Source organism: Anopheles merus, chromosome 2R (assembly GCF_017562075.2).
Source record: "Anopheles merus strain MAF chromosome 2R, AmerM5.1, whole genome shotgun sequence".
Classification (NCBI taxonomy): domain Eukaryota; kingdom Metazoa; phylum Arthropoda; class Insecta; order Diptera; family Culicidae; genus Anopheles; species Anopheles merus.
In genome coordinates, this window is record NC_054082.1 from 7,074,050 (window position 1) to 7,093,479 (window position 19,430).

Sequence of the window (19,430 nt, forward strand, 5' to 3'; positions counted from 1 at the left end):
GGATGGGCTTCTCCTTGAAAATCCAGGTAATCTCCGGCTCGGGCTCACCCTTCACGTTCACATCGTAGTGCACCATCTTGCCGGCCCGGACGACGATCGGCTTCAAGTTGGTACGATCGATACGCGGTTTCACTGTGAAAGGAGCACCACCAACCGTGGCAGTTGGATGGCAGTAGAATCAATGTTCTGGCCCCGACCTTACCTTCGACCCGCCCGCCCGCTATATACTTACGTGCACGATGCTTCACTATGTGCGACTTTGTCGCGTCCGATTCGGGCGACCGGCCAGCCTTGTTGACGGCCACGATGCGGAACTGGCACTCGGTGTTTTCCTTCAGACCGTCGACCGTCGCCGACGTCTCGCCGCCATCAACCTCGCTCACGTCCTCCCAATCCTTGAAGCGGTCCTTCTTCTGGATCACGTACTTCTGGATCGGCGCACCACCGTCCGACTTCGGCGCGGTCCACTTCAGCTTGACCGACTTGTTGTCGAAGTCCACGATTTCCGGCGTGCCCGGCTTCCACGGCTCGTCGTACGGGTTCTTCGCCACGACCTCGTCCGACTCCAGCGGCTCACCGTCACCCTCGGCATTCACGCCGATGACGCGGAACTTGTACGTCGCTCCCTCGTCCAGCCCGGTGATGTCCGCCTCGAGGATTTCGGGCCCACCCGTTACCGTGCCGCAGCGGACCCACTTGCCGTTGCGGTTCTTCAGCTTCTCGATCTTGTACTCCAGGATTGGGCTGCCACCATCGTCGGCGGGCTTCTTCCACTTCAGCTTCAGGCCCTTCTTGGTGACGTTCGACACCTCGAGCTTGCCCTGCGGTCGGCCCGGTGCGCCCAGCACCACCAGCTCGACCGTTTCCTCGTCCTTGCCGTTCACGTTCTGGGCCACGATCTTGTACTTTCCCGTGTCCACGCGCTTCGCCTCCTTGATCGAGAAGTTCGTGTGGTAGTTGCCGTTCTCAATCTTGATGTTTTGCGTCTCGGTCAGCGGAATATCGTCGCGCCAGCTCCAGATGATCTCCGGTTCCGGTTCACCCTTGACGTCGACCGACCAGATCATCGACTTGCCGGCCTTGATGGTAATGTTCTTCAGATTGGTACGATCAATACGTGGCTTCACTGTTTCGCCATCGACGTTACGAGGGCAATGGATGGTACACAAAGAACAGTTGTTTTTACACAGAGTGTTGTTAGTGACCTGATAAGTTTACACATGTTTGGCATCGTTTGACAGACCGCGAACATACCCGGGAGAGCAAAACTTTAGCACCGAATCGCACGCTATCGTTTCGGATACGCCACGCGATTTTGACAGCTTATCGTAATACATTTCATTTAGGCTTATTAGCATCAACAGAGTGCAAGTAAAATAAGGAATGTACGGAAACACACAATACACACACGCACGCTATGTTTGACGCCCTATTTCGCAACACTTACGGTTCTTGTGCTTGACGGTGTGGTTATCGCTCGGCTCGGAAGCCTTCGAGGCGCCACCCTTGTTGACGGCACGGACGCGGAACTGGTACACGACCTTCTCCTTCAGACCGTGCACCTTACCCACGCAGTCGTCGTTCTCCGTCTTCGCGCACTCGGTCCAGTCGGTGAGGAACTTGTTCTTGCACTCGATGACGTAGTGCGTGATCGGTCGACCACCATCCTTCTCGGGCTTCTCCCACTTCAGCTCCACAAAGTCTACGCCGTAGTCGTCGACAGCCGGCTTACCCGGTGCCTCGGGAGGATCTGTTTTTTTTAATACGCGTTAAAAAGAAGCATTATCATGAAATCGGTCCTACCCCCAAAACCTACAATCGACAGTGGCATCTTCAACTATATCAATTTTTTGTACATTCTATCAATTAGACTATTTCAGACAATGGCTAGGCAAATAATGGAAGAGAACCACTTGTTTGTGACACAAAGAAAACACACACACGCAGACAGACGGGCTTACCGTACGGGTTGACCGTCTTGACGGCCAGCAGCGTTTCCAGGGGCGTCGATTCGCCCTCCTTGTTGTACGCCTTCACGCGGAACTCAAACTTGCGACCCTTCTGCAGATGCTGGAAGTCGAACGTCAGCTGATCGCCGCTGCACTCACCCGCCTGCAGCCAGGTACCGTTCTCGACGTCCATCTTTTCCAGCAGATAGCCGGTCAGCGGACAGCCGCCGGTATCTTCGGGCGGTTGCCAACTGATCACCACATGGTTGGCGCGTGCCTTCTCGATCTTGATCGGACCGATCGGTTGCGTCGGCACGTCCAGCACCAGCACCTTTCCGACCGTCACAAACTCGCCGCTGCTGTTCTTCAGCCGCAGCTTGTAGTCGCCCGAATCGGAACGGACCGCGTGCCGTACCTGTATCGTGGTGGCGCCGCTTTCCACGTCGATCGTTTTTCGCTTCTCCGAATCGCATATCACCAGTATGTCGTCCTTCTCCCAAACAACCTCCGGCTCGGGCTCGCCACCGTACTGCGCGTAGTAGCGTATCGTTTGGCCCTTCTTCAGCGTGATCGGCTGCAGACCCTCGCCCTCAATGAACGGTTTCACGTACCGGTCGCGGATCTTGAGCGGCTCCGTGCTGTTGCTCGGCTTGCTCGCACCGCCCTGGTTGACGGCTTTCACGCGGAACTCAAACGTTTCGCCCACCGTCAGCCCGCGGATGGTGAGGTTCAGCTCGGCCGCCCCGACATCGGCGTAGTGCTTCCAGTTCGCCGCCGTGTACGGTTTGTACTCCACCATGTAGCTCGTGATCGGTGCACCGCCGTCCGACTTGGGCACCTTCCACCGCAGATCGACAAAGTCCTTGTCCCAGTCGGCAATGTTGAGATCGCGCGGCGGGTCCGGCTCCGTCCACGGATCCTTGGCAATGATGTCGTTCTCCATCGCGCAGTACTCCGACTCGCCCATCTTGTTGATGGCTTTCACGCGGAACTTGTAGTGCCGGCCGGACACGAGATCGTTGCAGTTAAACTTGCACTGATCACCCGGCGACTCCCCTATCACGTCCCAGCCGGACCGCTTGAACACGTCCTGCCGCTCGACCACGTACTTCTCCAACGGTGCGCCGCCGTCGTTCTCCGGCGCCTTCCACTTGACGACACACCGCGTCTGGTAGATGCCGGTGCAGCCCAGCTCCTGCGGTGGCTGCGGTATGTCCTGGAACACAACATTAGTGGTATGCTCTTCCGTACCGGTGGCATTTGCCAGTTCAATCTTGTACTCGCCCGAATCCTTGAATTCGGTCTTCTTGAACTTCAGCACAAGCTTATCGCTCTCTACAACTATATCAACGTCTTCCGGTGGTACCGGCTTACCATCTTTGTACAACTTTGCCACCACCTTCGACTGGCGCGACTCACCGGCTGTGGCAAATGAAGACAAGACACATTATGTACAGTTTGCACCAAACAGAATGCGCAGCCACGAATGGTTGCAAAAAGCATTTAAATTGAGTAATGAGCAAACACGTGTGGTAGGCAAATAGAATGACAGAAAGGAACGGCGTGTACTTACTTGTGAATGGTACCTCCACTACCTTCTCCACCTTGGCAGGGGTTTCGATCTTCGGCGGCACCTCGAACTTGGGCTTCGTTTCCTTCTTGTTGATCTTCAGCGTACACTTGCTGGTGAGCGGGCCACACTCGCACCGGATCTCGCCGGCGTCGGTCAGCTCGAGCTTGTTGAAGACCAGCTGGTGCGTACCGTCACCATTGTTGATGATGTCGATGCGGCCGTCCTTCTTCAGCTCGGTCTCGCCCAGGAAGAACGCCACATCAGCCTCCTCGTCTTGGACCTGAATATCCAGCACCAGCTTCTCGGTTTCGTTTCCAACCGTGTCGCTCAGCTTCTTCATGAACTTGTTCGGTCCTGTTGAAATGGGAGGAGGCAACAGATCTCGTTGAACAATCCATAATTTCACACTCTTACCCTACCAGCCATAACTTACGCTTGACAAAGATTTCGGCCTCCGTCTTGTCCGCATTGCTGACGCACCGATACACGCCGCTGTCCGTTTTGGCGACATCCTTCAGCACCAGCTTGTGCTTGCGGCCATCCTTCACGATCTGGACCTTGTCGCTTTCGACGATCTTCTCGTCGCCCTTGAACCACTCCACCTTGCCCAGCACGTGGTCCAGCTCGCAGGCCATCGTGACGGTGTCTTTCACGAACAGCTGCTGGCTCTTGAGCACCTTCGTAAACTTGTAGCTGTACTCCAGGATCTTCAGCTTCGTTTCCGTCTTGTCCGGCTGCTTCTCGATCTGGCACCGGTACGTGTCCGCATCCTCGGCCGTACAGTTCTTGATGATCAGCGTCACCGTGCCGTTCAGATCCTTGCCAATGACGTACTTGTCGCTGTTCTCCAGCTTCGTCTCGCCCTTGTACCAGCTGATCGGTGCCAGCGAGTTGTCGACCGCACACTCCAGCGTGCAGTCGTGCGTCAGGAAGCCCTTCTCCGCCTTCTTCAGGTTCTTGGTGAACTTGTACACCGGGTCCGCCTCCTCCACGGTCAGGTAGGCGAAGCAGGAAATACCCGCAATCTCCAGCGTGTACTTGCCACCGTCCTCTACCTTCGGGTTGAAAATGGTACAGGTGTAGTTGTCACCGTCCGTCTTGAACTTGTACTTCGAGCCATTGAAGATTTCCTGCAAACAGAATGATTGTGCCTTGGAGAATGTTGCTCCAACGTCCTTTCTTATGCTTCATACTCACATCCTTACGTAACATCCACTTGGCCTTGGAGTTGGGTTTGGTGAACGTGGCCTCGAACACCACCTTCTTGTCTTTACCTTCCTTGCAGGTGATATCGACCAGTGGCTTCGAGAAGGTGTCTTGTTTCTGGAGCATTAAGAAGAAACAGAGAGAGAGTGTGTGTTCCATTAGACTCATATAGAAACTCACACACGCACAGAAACGATATACACAACACTCGCAACAACGTTAATCACAAATGAGGTTGTACACCGTGTTGCTGTTTGTTTGTTTGTTAGTCAAGACACATACGCGCTCCACTTTTTTCAGCTGCGGCTTCGGCTTCTCCACCTCCTTCAGATCGCCCCAGTCCGGGTCCTTCTCCTGGTTGCCCCACTTGGCGTACTTTCGCTTCTTCAGCATCGCGCGGAAGTCCATACCGCTCGCGTCCGACACGTACAGCTGCACGTCCGCACTGTCCTCGCCGTGTGCGTTCGAGACCACCACCTTGTACTTGCCCTCGTCGTTCGGCTTCACCTTGCGGATGCAGAGCGTGATCGTGTTGCTTTCACCGTCGGTGTGATGCTTGTAGCGACCACCGTCCACCAGCTCGGTAATGCCCTTGAAGAACTTCCAGGTCGGTGCGGGATTACCCTCGACCTGCACCGAGATGTAGCCGGTTTGATCTGCAAAAAATAAGGACGGGAACACCGCGGATGGAACTCTCGCACTTTGCAATCGACCGTCAGCCAAGCCAAGGAAGCACTAGAAGCGGATTCGCTACGATTCACTCGCAGCGTACTGTGGTTAGCAGCTAGGTGTAATGGCGCACAAGCGGAACGTGAGCGTTTTGCGAACCTTCTACTGCCGAGTAGCTCTCCTGGAAGTCCACGATGATGGCTGCCTTGCCTTCCTCGCCGATCGCTCGCAACGGTGTCGACGGTTGGTTGATCTTCTCATCCATATCTTGAATGCTCGGACGACGCACATCGATTGATGGTCGTCGCTTCTGCAGGGCGCCAGTTTTGCGTTTGATATTTGATATTTTTAATCGCAACCCGTCGTCAGCAAAAACCCCAGACGAGTACGATCACCATCGCAACGATTCGCCGATTCCATACCACACCATACACACCACAAGGGCGCATACACACACACACACACACACACACACATATATATAATACATCCATACATACAGACAAACACACAAGTGATCGCGATTAGAGAAGGAAGGGAGAGAAAGATGTTCAATATTAGTGCACAACATTCTTCTGAATGCAAAAAAAAAAAAAATAAACGATGTATATATAATGGACATGGGAACATTCAAAATGGCTGTGTTGGCTTCCCAAACGCTTCCCAGCTCACAAAAAGCTATTGAAATACACCTCTTACCCGAGCTCGCGGCTCGTATGTCAGTAATCAATTTTCATAATCCCACCCCACCGATCAGCTTTCCACCTGTGCGAAACCCAAATCCTGTCCAACCCGCCTTTCCTAGCACTAGCTGACACAGGCTACATGCTTCCGTCGAATCGCCAAATCGCAATTCGCCATAAATCATCACATCAAGCAAAAGTAAGCACATATACACATATACCCAACCGAGAGCGACATCGACTCCCGAATGCAAGCAGCGGGCAGGGAAAAAGTAAAAACAAAATTATTCACCACCCAAGCCAGGCGGCCAATTTGCAGGCAGGAAAATAATCGAATTTCCCGCTATTTTTGCAGCTCCTGCTGCTGGTGGGTACAGGGCATGGGTAGGCCAGGGAAGTAGCTCCTCCCTTTCGATTGCTTTCAGAAATCGCTACAACTTTCAACATGCGAACATTTATCTATTCTGCGATCACAGCAGGAACACAGGGTGTGTTCTATTTTTGGACGCCCGCCGTCTACGGCCAGTGTCGGCACTAAAAGCACTCTGAGCTCTTGAGATGCGAGATTCGCGAACATGATGCTACGTCCCCTCCTCTCGAATTGCTTGAGTCAGTAATAGGGGGTAAACGAAAATATTGATCAGTTCGCATCAGTTGGTAAGACGAGGCTCGCTCCTCGACCTTCCCACAGCGCTAGGTCACAACCGTTTCGTAGAATGGCAAGGTGTATGTTTACATCCGGCCATCCCCAGGCGTAATCGTTATCCATTCAGTTAGCATTTGAGTAAACAGTACACGTGTGCGTGCGGTGCAACGATCGGCAGGAAGTGTTGCCTGCGCTGCACCGGGCAGACCAATTCACTGCAACAGCCGCATATTCACCTTTCGTTCGTCGATCACTTCACCAGGCCTTAGTTTGGTCTTGGTAGATGGGGTACAGATAAAAACGGTTCGTCGAGTGTACCAGCGATACGCAGTTGCACAACGAGGATAAGTAACAAGAAGAGTAGAACTGTTAGGGACACAAAGTCAAGTCGTTTCAGGGCGTCGAAACGGTAACATTGAGCGGTAAAACAACCCAACGCAAGCGATTGCTGCGGGTGGGGTTTACACTTCTTTTTTACCACAGACGATGTAGAAGGTGCATTTTGTTGTTGTTGGTTGAGTAAACAGTACCACAGTAAATGTACACGAAAAGGTAGGATGTAACACACACTCGGAACAAATGGTTCCTTAGAATCGGGATATGGCTCACACTATTACTTACATCATCGTTGATTAGCAAACTTGGGCGACGATCGTCCATGAAGGAACCACGACGGCTGCCCTTGTCGCGGATGATTTCGATGCTTGGAGCTTCCAAGCCCTTCTGGGCAGGGGCGGGTTCCTGGAAGTTGCGGAAAAAAAACACTCATGAAGTTCGCTGTGCAACGCTTAGTAGACAAGGGTGCGCTAGTATTACCTCCTTGATCTTCGGTATCGATCCCCGACGATCCTCCTCGACCTTGATCTGGATCTTCTCCTCCTTCTTCGTTTCGACCTTCTTCGCCTCCTCGACCTTGATTTCGATCTTCTCCGGCTGCTCGACCTTCTTCAGCTCCACCTTCTTCTCCTCCACCTTAGCCTCCGACGCTCGTCGCTCGACCTTCTTGAGCTCCACCTTCTCGCCCTCGAGCTTCAGCTCGGCCTCCTTGCGCTCGACCTTCTTCAGCTCAGCCTTCTTCTCTTCCACCTTCAGCTCGCCCTCCTTGCGCTCCACCTTCTTGAGCTGCACCTTCTGCTCCTCCACCTTCAGCTCGGTCTCCTTCCTCTCCACCTTCTTCAGCTTCACCTTCTCCTCCTCGGCCTGCTTGTCCAGGTCCTGCTTGTCGACCTTCTTCAGCTGCACCTTCTCCTCCTCGGCCTTCTCCTCCTCCACCTTCTTGGCCACCTTCTTCAGCTCCACCTTCTCCTCCTTCTTCTCCTCCTCCTCGACCTTCTTGGCCGGTTTCTTCTTCGGTTTTTCCTCGTCCTTCGGCTTCGGCTTGGCAATCACCTTCACCTTGCACTCGCACTCGTCGCTCTGGGTGTCATTGCTAATAGAGACCTTGTACGAACCGGCGTCCTCTACGGTTACGTTCTTGACCACTAGCTTAGCCATGCGCCCGGTAAACTCCTGGATGACCGTTTCGCTCGCCTTCAGGATCGTTTTGTTCTTCATCCAGTACACCTTGAAGTGCCGGTCGGGTTGTGCCAAACCGGCCGCAAGCGTCAGATCGCCGCCCTCGTCCACCTCCACATCTTTGAATTTGGCGTCGATGATCGGTTTCGTTGCGGGCGGTTTCTCGAACACGATGTCCTTGATCTCGATCACCTGCGACGTCGCCTGGCCCTTATCGTTCTTGGCCACCAGCTTGTAGGCACCGAAGTCGGCCTCGCTCAAACCGACGATGTTGAGCTTGACCGAGAACTCGCCCTCGCGCGTTTCCTCGATCTTGATCATGTGTCGGTGCGTCTCCTTGATCACGGTAGTCTCCTTCATCCAGACACACTCTGGCTTGAAGCGGGACGCGACCGAACACTCGATTGAAGCGGTACGCTTCTTAATGTTCGTAACTAGTTTCGGTTTTTCCTTTATCACCGGAATAACTGAAAGGTAAGAGGGAAATAATTTGTTAGTATCATGTACATGCAGTAGCTTCCACCGCACACCACCCGCAACTTACTCTCAATGTTGAGGATTAAATTAGCATTTAACTCTCCGAGAATATTCTTGATGTTGCACTTGTACGTGCCAGAGTCCTCCGTCTGTGGATCCTTCAGTACGAGCGTGATATGATAGACGTCCTTTTCCTGCGTCATCGTCATCTTCAGCTTGGACGTTTCCTGCAGCAGCCGGCTCTCCCGCGTCCAGGTGATGTCCGGCTTGATGTCGGTCTTCACCTTGCACTCCATGCGCACCAGCTTGCCGTTGTCCAGCGAGACGATGTGCGGCTTCTCCACGAAGATGGGCGCGTTCTTGGTCGTCTCCTGTTCCGCCTCGATGTTCAGGTTGAGCGTAGCGCTGCTCTCGCCAAACTCGTTGCTGATGATGCACGAGTAGCTGCCGCCATCGTCCGCGTTCGGATCCTTGATGTTGAGCGTCAGCTCGTACGTGTCCTCGTCCACGGTTTTCACCTCCAGCGCGACCTTGCTGGACGATGTCACCTCCTGCTTCTTTCGCATCCACTTGACGGTCGGTTTCGGTTTCGATCTACATCTACACTTCATCGTTATCAGCGTGCCCAGCTTGTTCGGTATGATCTTCGGCTTCTCCACAAACGACGGTGCAAATCCGCGCTCATTTTCATTCGCTTCAGGGTTGAATACGGCAAGGGGGGTAAATACGTTTTGCAAGTGTAACAGAAAAAGTAAGTGAGTATGAATTATATGCACTAAACATTACGCCGACAGCACGTCAGCAAACGGAAGCAAATCTCGAAGCAGTTACAAATCGAAAGGTTAGCAACAAACGCTAACTAACAGCTGCTACGCTACAAGCAAACTCAAGATCACTCAGTTACGGAACGGTACGATGAACGTTTTCATACAAGTCTACATTATGAAGCTAAGCGGCCATTCCGGGTGCAGCCATAAGCAGTTGCTCTCTATTAGTAGCCGTACATGATGCTGAAAGATCGTGAACAATCTTTGCTTGCTATCGTAATAACATGATCTTTTTTTTTCATTTTTTGAAGTAATGGAATCAACTTTATGCATCTTTTTGTTATGAAGTCCACTTTTTTACAAACAAAAAAGTCCAAAATAGATAAACAGACGTCTGAAATGGTAGATTACTCACACCTTGCAGACCGAATAGTTTGACTCAGAAGTTCAACAAAAGGGAATCAGAAAATGCACCTACACTCTGCAAACTCTGACTTGTGCAAAGGGGAACAGATCGTACTGAAGAAAAACGTACTGCGGCGCACGAACATTAGATGATCATGCCGTACGCGGTCAAGAGTAAAGACACCACGACAACGCTGTGTAGCAAAAAAACAGCAAAACCTAGCAATACACAATAGTGCAAACCTAGTAGATTTGCGAAAAGTACACGGGCAAGAAACACGAACACGAAACATACTATAGATAGATATAACAGGGCACGAAAACAAACGGTAACAAAATCACAAAACACAGCACCACGAAACACGCGTAAGAGAAACAAAATATAACACAGGTGGCACAAGACAACAAAAGTAGTGCAATGGTATTAAGTAGAGAGGTAAAACAGAAACGAAAAAGAAAAAACAAAGCAAAAACAACCAGTGAACGCAACACGGGGTTTTTGGTTTGTTTTGCTTAGAAGGTAGATATAAGAAAACCAGGAACGTCGAAATACCTTTGAAGTTAAGCGTAATGTGTGCATTACTTTCCCCGAACGGGTTGAAAGCATGGCAGCGGTAGATGCCTCCGTCATTGGCGGTCGGTAGCGAGATCTGCAGTGTGAGCAGGTAGGTATCGATGGAAATGGCCTTCCGCAGGATCTTGAATCGCTCGCCATCCTCGATACGGTCCTGACCATGATACCAGGTAATGTCCGCAACCGGCATTGCCTCCAAAATGCATTCCATCGAAAGCACGTCACCCTTCTGGGAGATGGTGGGCTTCTGTGGGAATCGGGGTGGTTTACCCTCCGGGTTTCTGTACGACACAGACGAAACAACACGAATGCAAAACGTTGGAAGTGGGGTGTGGGTGTGCGTGTTTATGTGTTTTAATTAGTCAAAAACTCTTCTTGTAGAAAGAAAGAGGTTGAGACAGGGTGTTGAGACGATTCCATTGGAACATCTTTATCAGAAATCATCGACCATGGAGCATCGAAATGTAAGAGAGCTCAGTTACTCTTTCAACTAGTAAAGTTCAAACCAACGAGACCATTCTAGCCTCATCTAAGTGAGAGGACTCCGTCCCAGTGCGTACAATACAAGGCCCCGAATGAAATCGTTCAACCACCATTGTCGACAACCCTCCGTCAGCGCACACTTACATCAGTTTCGAGCTGGAATCAAAGTTTAGATTGATAACAGCCGTCGAGTCGCCGTGCTTATTCTTTGCTAGCACACTGTACACACCCCGGTCTAGCTGCTTCACGTCCTTGATCGTGAAGCGGATCAAGTAGCAGTGGTTTTGGTCCTCCTCGACCTCACTGCTGAACCTGCCAGCCATGGCAATCTCGTTCTTTTCATGGAACCTGCGATGTACAGTGCCACAAATTGACAGGGGGAGAACAGTCAGAATTAAAACATTGCAACGCTACTCTTGCTTGCAGGTCTCGTTACGGGTGCGACCGGGAATACTGCCGCGGTCCGGAGGATCTTTTCAAACGGAATCTACGAGCAGTATTAGCGGTAGTATTTTGGAATAGATAGAATTTGAAAAAAAAGGAAAAACAAAAACGTTCGACACTTGCCATGTATAGCTTGGCTTTGGATCGCCAATACATCTACACTCAAATATTATATTCTTGCCGTCGTCCGATTGTCGTGTGACAGGTCGATCTGTAAAAGCAGGCTTGAAGCCATCCGCCGGTACTGGGACTTCCTCACCTATACGGGAAGGGACGGAAAAATGAGGTGACGTTGTAGTTGACGTTTGCGTAGACAGAGGAGAGGGGGAAATAAACAGAGAGAGAGAGAGAGAGACATACACACACAGACAGACAGAGACACACATACATATCGTGTACCGAAACCGAAACCTTTGTTGTTTGCTTGATAAAAAACATTTCTTGATCTTTGGGCGGGCAACAACGAACGTTGCTGAAACCACCGAATCATACCGAAAACCGTTATCATGTTCGTCTTCTATCGACACGTCTCGATTGAATTGTACTTCTGTCATTCTCGATTGTTTCAGACCGATCTTGTTTGATCTTCTTGAATTGTGTTTAATGATCGGTCTGATGTACTTTATAAGATCTTCCATTTCGTTCGCAAAGCATTTACACCTTTCCTGACTAGCGGAGAGTGTGTACCTTTGTTTTACAGAGTCCGATTTAGTTGTTACGATAGCAATGATATTTGTGAATACTATGCTTTCTCCCACTTTTCACTTCAATGAATGAAGCTGACCATATATGAGTGTGATAATGAGGAAATGAATTTACACAGAGATGAAAACGATGCGTTGCGTGAAGGTGATGAGCCTGACATATTAAAACATGTGCATCCGGTATACTAACGATGTAGTAAACGAACTATCTACAACATCAACGAAACGATTATGAAAGGTCCGGAACGAAACTGATGCTGACTGATATAAGTGTGATGATGAACATGAAGTTGTCAAGTTGAGGATGTGTTTGTGAACATGTGTGATGATGGCTGGCAATGGCACACGAAAACTTAACCCTTACAATCAAAATGATAAAACATAATTAGGGAAACAAAAGGCTGCGAATGGAATATTGAGCACTGTAGAGTTGGAAAAAATAGGTTGTGTCAAATACCAGAAGGCTTTGGCGCTTTTGCCGCCAGGGAACGCTATACTCACTGTCGAAGTTCAGGCTGATCGTTGCACTCGACTCTCCGAGCTCGTTTTTGGCCGTCACCTTGTATTTACCCGAATCTTCGAACGTCACATTATCGACCTCTAGGGTGGCACGGTACAGTGTACCGTCATTTTGTACTTTAAACTGGAATTTAATAACAATGGAAACAAAGTCAGCTATTAGACGACCTATCATTGCAAGGCCAACAGCGTACGATCATGCCAACTTTACCTTATGCCTCGGTGTATTATCGATAACCTTACTGTTGTGTGACCACCTGATCTGTGGCTTCGGGTCAGCCTTAATTTCGCACTCGAAAATGAGTCGTTTGCCATCGTTCTCCTGCTTGATGGAGGGCTTCTTGATGAACGTCGGTGCCACACCGTCGATTTGCCTGCGTAAAGTGGGGGAGAGAGAATTGCACGTTGTGTCAATAAAACACCACCACCAGGATTCGACGGTTTCGAGTACAAGAGAATTCAAACAACTGGCTGTAAACACACACGCGAAGCGTTTATACGTACCGCTCCTTGCGCTCTACTTTCTCTGTGGTTGTCACCCATCACAGTCGCAGGTGTTGCAGGTTGGTGTGGGCAGTGAAGTTAGTGGCGCAAACGCGAAACCAGAGTGCGTAGTAAAAGGCGTAGTAAGAAAATAGTTTGGAAGCGCATTGATTAATATCAAAAAAGCAATAGGAGCAGTTTCTTTTTTTGTGTAAGGTTTGTTGTATCTTTTTCACACACAAAAAAGGATAGCATTTGCGGAAAGCGAGGCAGGACGTAACGATTGCACGGCACAACAATGAACGAACAAACGTAAAAACACATAACTACAGTCCGAAACGACAGATAGATTGCAATGGACGGTACACTTACTTTTCAACAGGTTCATCAGCAGCTATGGTTGAATTTTGAACACAACAAGACACGTACATGAACACGATATGGTGGATGGGAAAACGAGAACAGAGGAAATATTGACATGTTAATAGAGGAGTACCAACTGACACTGGTGCTACGGCTTGCAGCAATAGCAAAATATAGAGAGAGAGATCGTTGTGTGCAGAATAAACTGTATACAGGTGGTGAATTATTGTGTTTAAAATGAATCGTGAGCATTATGTGTTTACTTCACTTTGAAGGTTTTAACATTTAAATCAATTTGTTAAGTTTGAACACGAATGCCATCGATATCAAAGACTCGGGTCCTGTTGTTGGCCCGCGATAGTTAGAGTTCACCTGCATTCGAAAAACGCTCGCTCAACTGTTCTAAAAATAGAGCAGACATTGCGCGGACGATCAACGGAGTGCGATCAACAAATCATGAATGGATCACGATACATTTTAGCACTCATTCACCGAAACCACACCCGCACGTTATTTGCGTCACGCGCGGGTCATGAACACCGAATAAAGAAGACGTGGAAGAGCGGGAGGAGGAACACCCCCAACCCAAATCGGGTCCTACTTACGGCTGAAGTTCAGATTGATCGATGCGGAAACCTCGCCCATCCGATTCTTGGCCTTCACCTTGTACAGTCCGGCATCGGTATCGATGACGTCGTCGAGCTCGAGCACCACGAAGTACTTGTTCTCGCCGAACGATTGGATCTTGAACTTGGTGCGCGCGTTCTCGGACAGCAGCTCCTCGCTGCGGTACCATTCGATGGTCGGTTTCGGCTTCGCCACCAGCTGACACTCGAATATCAACCGGTTGCCGTCGTCCTCCTGGCGCAGCTGCGGCTTTTGCGTGAAGCTGGGCGCGAAATCATGGTCGGCCATGGTTTTGGTTTGTTGCTGCGGTGGATACGGGACCACCACCACCCTCGGGCGAAAGTTTCCGGGACGGGGGGGTTTTGTTTTCCTGGTGCGCTCAGACTAACGCTTCCCTACCAACCACTCTCCTCCACTCTGCTCTTATGGGGGAAGGATTCTGCTCCTGCAGCAGCGTTGGATTTCGTTGCTCCTGGCTTTACTTCTTCGTAGCGAAGTGTGTTTTCGTGTCACAGTGGCACTAGCATGTGGGCGAAAAAGGCGCGTTTTTCGCACACGGAATGGCTTTCGCTATCGCGCGTCAGTCGCTGACTGCTCGTGGTCAGCACATGGAAATAGAAAGAAGAAAAAAAAAGGACGCACATGGAAACATTCCATCAGTCGCTGCATTTTACCGTAAGCAACGCTTATGACTAATCGACGGATGCTTCTAGCGATCGCGTTCACCCTCCCCTTAGGCAATCCGTTTCCAACCCACGTATACGTATTGCAAAAATAGACGGCCGCTAAAGAACGGACAGCACACCTTGGCAGCAGTAGCAGTACCGTGCCGATCACTTGACCGGAACGATGCGATCTTACGAGCAAAACAAACACTTGTGTGTACACTATGCTCTCGTGTGTGTGTGTGTGTGTGTGTGTGTGTGTGTGTGTGTGTGTGTGTGTGTGTGTGTATTTTTTACCGCCAGTGGAAGCAAGAAGTGGTGAAGAAAACCACCCGTTTTCACTACGGGGGGTTAGTAGCTACATACCACCGGGGCTTATTCATAAGCCAAAGTGGAACCTATTATTAGGACGGTCAGCAGGAAAAATATGTTCCCCCTTCATCCCCCTCGTTCGAAACCCTCCTCTTCGAACAGAAAACATCCTCCTGCAAATAAGGTGGCTGACTAAGTATAGAAGAAATGTTTGCACGGACAGCGCGCGGCCCTAAAAATAAAGCGTTATTCCCACACACTGGCTGACGGACAGATGGATTGTGTTTCAGAGTGCAACGGGGCATCGCTTCTTTTTTTTTTTTTTGGTGCGGTTTTCAACGAAAAGCAAACATGCTTGATGGTGGTGTCATACAAAGGGGCAAGGTAGACATTAAACAGAGGATTATCCTGTCCCCGTTAAAAGTAACGTAAATATTGCAAATTGCTTACACGTCATCGAATAACACGTTGGCCAAACTGGGTTGGAATTTGAAAGTGAGCAACACAGACATGGATATGAAATGCTCGCATTACACAATGCATTCGAAGGTTCTATAATTAGCCGCGTTGGCTATTGTTGGAGTGGCGGGCTGCTGATCAGATTGTCCATGTGTGTAGTGCTGCTACACACCTTGGTGCTATTTTTGCATTACAGAATCATTTTTTTAAAAGCAGAAACACATGCAATTCTTTAGCTGCTGAATCCACCAGCAAACCGCCGCACTAAGTAAGCGCACGGCTGGTTTGCATGATTTCCCTAAAGATGACGCTCTCTCTCTCCAGAGATCATGGTACCAGTAAACGAACTAGTGGAAACAAATCGTTTTTTGTGGGAAAAATTGCAAAAAAATGTTAATAATTGCTTTTAATATCTTCTCCAATTGCTTTCCTCTGCAAGATGGTTTATCATTGTAACAGTGGTACACTAATGTAACACTACTAAAGCTAGCCACGATCACTTTCCTCTTAACAATCGTCTACACACTTAAATAATATTGCGAAATTGTTACTGATGCCAAGGTCCTATTTGAAAGACAATCACTGAACAAACGTTCATTCCTATTAATTCAGAACTTCAAACACTATTAAAGGCTTACTATTTATACCACTTAAACCTGTACTTTTGCTCAACAACTAGCTACGAGCTACACTCATATTGGCTGGCTACCACTTTCATGGAAACGGCTAGTGTGCGTGCATGCGTTTGTCTATTCATAGCATCACTTGCGGCAAATTGGAAAACTCGCCCAGCCTTAGCGCACACCGCCCGCGCTAACCCTGACACACTATTTCCACCGCCACGGGGCGTCCTTCGCGGTACGATCTTGGCTGTCTGTCACCGAGAAATCGCTGTGCAGTGTTCCGCCCACTCAAGACTCAACGGTTCCTCGTCACGGTCACCATCACGATTGGTGATGTTTCGCTCATTAGACCACGGTGCAGCAGCCAGTGGCACCTTGCTGCTGCTTCTTCAGCCGAAGGACACTTTTTCCTCTTTCCCCCCCAAAGCAACCACACACACTCACACACCCACTTTGTTGCGCCAAAGGGGAAGAAATATTTTAATCATCTACCATTTCAGCAGACATGCTGTAGCGCGGCGAATGTCACACCGTTCCTGTCACTCACACGCGGCGGTCGGCAGCAGCACCGCAACCTTGAACAATTTTGAATCCACAAACCGCAATGGCAATTTATAAATTTGCGAATAAAAATTGTGTGTCGTGTATGTGTTTTTTTTGTTGCTTTTAGTATCATTTCCATCCTTCGCACAATTTCATCACAATTTCACCACTGGGGCCGCGACATGTTTTTTTTTTTATATTTATGCGCGTACTACCGCGCCACCGTAACCGAATCCGACGTCCTGTACCGAAGCAGAAGAAGAAGACGGGGCGGATATTTTGAACACTACAAACTCACACACACACACACATTTACAGATCCACTGCGGCTTGTGATGAAGCGCCAAATTCTACAACTTTCTCCCCAGGCCGTACCGGAGGGGGAGGAGAGCCAAAACTTTACAGCTTCGATCTGCTCAACCCCGCTGCTTCGACCGACTTTCGAACGGCGTGCCCCAAACCGCCACGAGTTTTCCCTTGCGCCTACCCTGACGGGGTAGGGCCCCGTTATTTATAGACATTTTTTCAGTTTTTCTTCTATTTTTACCCCGTGCCCGTGCACACTCTGTTTCGCGCGCTGCCTCGCGAGAGAAATCCTTCGTGCGCGCGATCGGCCGCCAGCCGGATCCGGTTGCACCCCTTCACACGGGACCCTGGGCGCATTTCTTCATCGGACCGTGTTTACTTGTACGTGCGACGTGAAGAATTCGAGGGCTGACACCAGCAGAGGCTCACACCAAAAAAACCAGCGCAAAGCTTGGGACGGCAAAGACGGGGACTGCATGGGAATGAAACCGAACGACGGTATAGACGACGTTCTTCCCATTCTGTGCGATTTTTTGGGACACACACACACACACACGCACTAACACACGCACACGATGAGGTCAAAAAAAGACGAGAGGGTTCACGATCGTCTCTCAGCCCCGCCAACACCACACACACCATCACAACATTATATAACCGCCGATGGGGAGGTGGAAAAGAAGATCACTTAACGGCTGCAAGAAGCTTTTAATGGGAGATCCGGCTCCGGAACGACTTTTTTGCTTCGAAATATTTCATCACTGCCATCTTGTTCTTCGCTTGGGTGGCACAACATTTATTGATGGTAAAAAAAAAACACGATCACCACTTGGGTCGTTCGGTGGCGCGCCGAAAGCGGCAGAACGTTTCTAGAACGCGTACTCCATTTCCATCCAACGCCCACTCGAGGTGGGGTACAGTTTTCACAACCGTTTTTCGTGCACCAAATTGCCGTTCGCAAGTCGTTTATTTTCTTCGCCCACTCAGAAAAGCGCGCACACACACACACACACACACCAGAGCACAGAAGCATACACCATGGAATCATTCGGCCCGAAACTTTTACAACGCGCACGGAATTTTCAAAATCCACCTCGCGCAACCAAAAAAAAAGCAATTTGTGAACATTTCTTACTGTATTTCCCTTGCACCTGTGTTTTTCTCTCCTCTCCTGTGTACTTTTCCCCCTTTTGCGAAACGAAGAAGAACGGTTGGACGGTCGCGCCACACGCGCACACGCGAACTGCTTACTTTCACTTCTCCTGCTCGACTGGCCGGTCCCTAGCGAGTCGGCTATTTTTCTACTATCGACACACACACACACACACCGACACCGGCTCGTGTCTTTTTTCGGCTGCTTCGGGTTTTCCCACTCCCACCCGACTTTCCACCCTACCGCCCCGTGTTGAGGCGTGTATTCAATTTTCAATTATTTTCACTGAACCACCACACACACACACACAAACACAAGGAGAGAACAGCTCGTGAAACCAACCCCTTTTTTCTCCTTCGACGACACGAATGACGCAATGACACTTACAGGGCAGAAATCCAATCGAAGTGATCCTGCTGCTCCCACGGCACACGTATCCAATCTGTCTCTCACGGATAGGCACACACACTTACACACACACACTTGCTGCTTTGATGGGGAGGATTTTTCACTCTCCCGTATCAGTAGTAGTAGTAGTAGGCTGCTAGTAGAAGATGCTGCTGGTAGCGCTGCGACCCAAAACGATGCGCGCTTTCGGCGTGAGTTTCACTCGTCGACTGATCGGACCTGCACACGGGGCAACACTGAACGCCAGCCACCACGGTGTGAGCTGGCAGAAGAGGAAGAAGAAGAAGAAGCAGAAGTGGAAAGGAAAATGAAACCAACACGCACGAGTCTGCGCCCCAGCGTTCGGTGTGCTGCGTTCGAAATGCTGTGTGCGCGCCTGCGAGGATCGCGATTAAGTAATGGCCAAAGTGCCTAAAATTAGACACCACTTTCCAATGGACGGCGCGCGCGAATCATCATCTCGCACACCACGGTGGCTGCACCGGGCCCGTAGGTGTGTGTGTGTGTGTTTCTCCAAACGCTGTGCCATGGAAGCGATTGTTTTGTTGTTTGTACCAACGGTATGGTGCAAAAACCAAAAACGACACGACACGAAAAAAAAGCGGCAGATCGATGTGTTCCAAAAATGAACTCCTTGTGTTTTTGTATCTTGACGGGAAGGCCAACCAGCGTTTCTTGAGGAGCGTTTGTTTAATAGTTTTTCTCATTTCACACAAAATCATCCAAATCGCTTTCTGTTTCTCTCTCTCTCTCTGCCCTGCTAAGAGCACTCTACTCGTGACGGGAACCACTTGAAAGATTGCATTGTGAGCAGTGTGAGTTTTTCTTGCCTTTTAAAGTTGCATTTCAGTTGCATTGCAACGCCTGCATGTAG

The 19,430-nt window shown here is 49.9% G+C and overlaps 1 protein-coding gene across 3 annotated transcripts in view; it reads right to left on the bottom strand.

Moving 5' to 3' along the window:
- LOC121601320 (twitchin) overlaps nt 1–18,803 on the bottom strand; it is a 36,603-nt gene extending 17,800 nt beyond the window's left edge. Inside the window, exons 1-21 of one of the 3 annotated variants that reach the window (XM_041930139.1) lie at nt 18,536–18,803; nt 14,066–14,678; nt 13,470–13,491; nt 12,826–12,988; nt 12,597–12,738; nt 11,515–11,650; nt 11,092–11,295; nt 10,444–10,745; nt 8,786–9,412; nt 7,543–8,708; nt 7,348–7,467; nt 6,963–7,001; nt 5,557–5,707; nt 5,011–5,384; nt 4,720–4,845; nt 3,956–4,652; nt 3,523–3,876; nt 1,962–3,371; nt 1,448–1,750; nt 233–1,126; nt 1–132 (exon numbers count right to left, since the gene is read on the bottom strand). The exon at nt 1–132 is cut by the window's left edge and continues 759 nt beyond it. In XM_041930139.1, coding sequence (XP_041786073.1) covers nt 1–132; nt 233–1,126; nt 1,448–1,750; nt 1,962–3,371; nt 3,523–3,876; nt 3,956–4,652; nt 4,720–4,845; nt 5,011–5,384; nt 5,557–5,707; nt 6,963–7,001; nt 7,348–7,467; nt 7,543–8,708; nt 8,786–9,412; nt 10,444–10,745; nt 11,092–11,295; nt 11,515–11,650; nt 12,597–12,738; nt 12,826–12,988; nt 13,470–13,491; nt 14,066–14,375 — 7,672 coding nt within the window. In that variant the 5' untranslated portion in view covers nt 14,376–14,678; nt 18,536–18,803. The remainder of the gene's footprint in view (nt 133–232; nt 1,127–1,447; nt 1,751–1,961; nt 3,372–3,522; nt 3,877–3,955; nt 4,653–4,719; nt 4,846–5,010; nt 5,385–5,556; nt 5,708–6,962; nt 7,002–7,347; nt 7,468–7,542; nt 8,709–8,785; nt 9,413–10,443; nt 10,746–11,091; nt 11,296–11,514; nt 11,651–12,596; nt 12,739–12,825; nt 12,989–13,469; nt 13,492–14,065; nt 14,679–18,535) is intronic. The other 2 variants (XM_041930152.1, XM_041930148.1) reach the window with 2 other exon arrangements.
- Nucleotides 18,804–19,430: the final 627 nt, after the last annotated feature.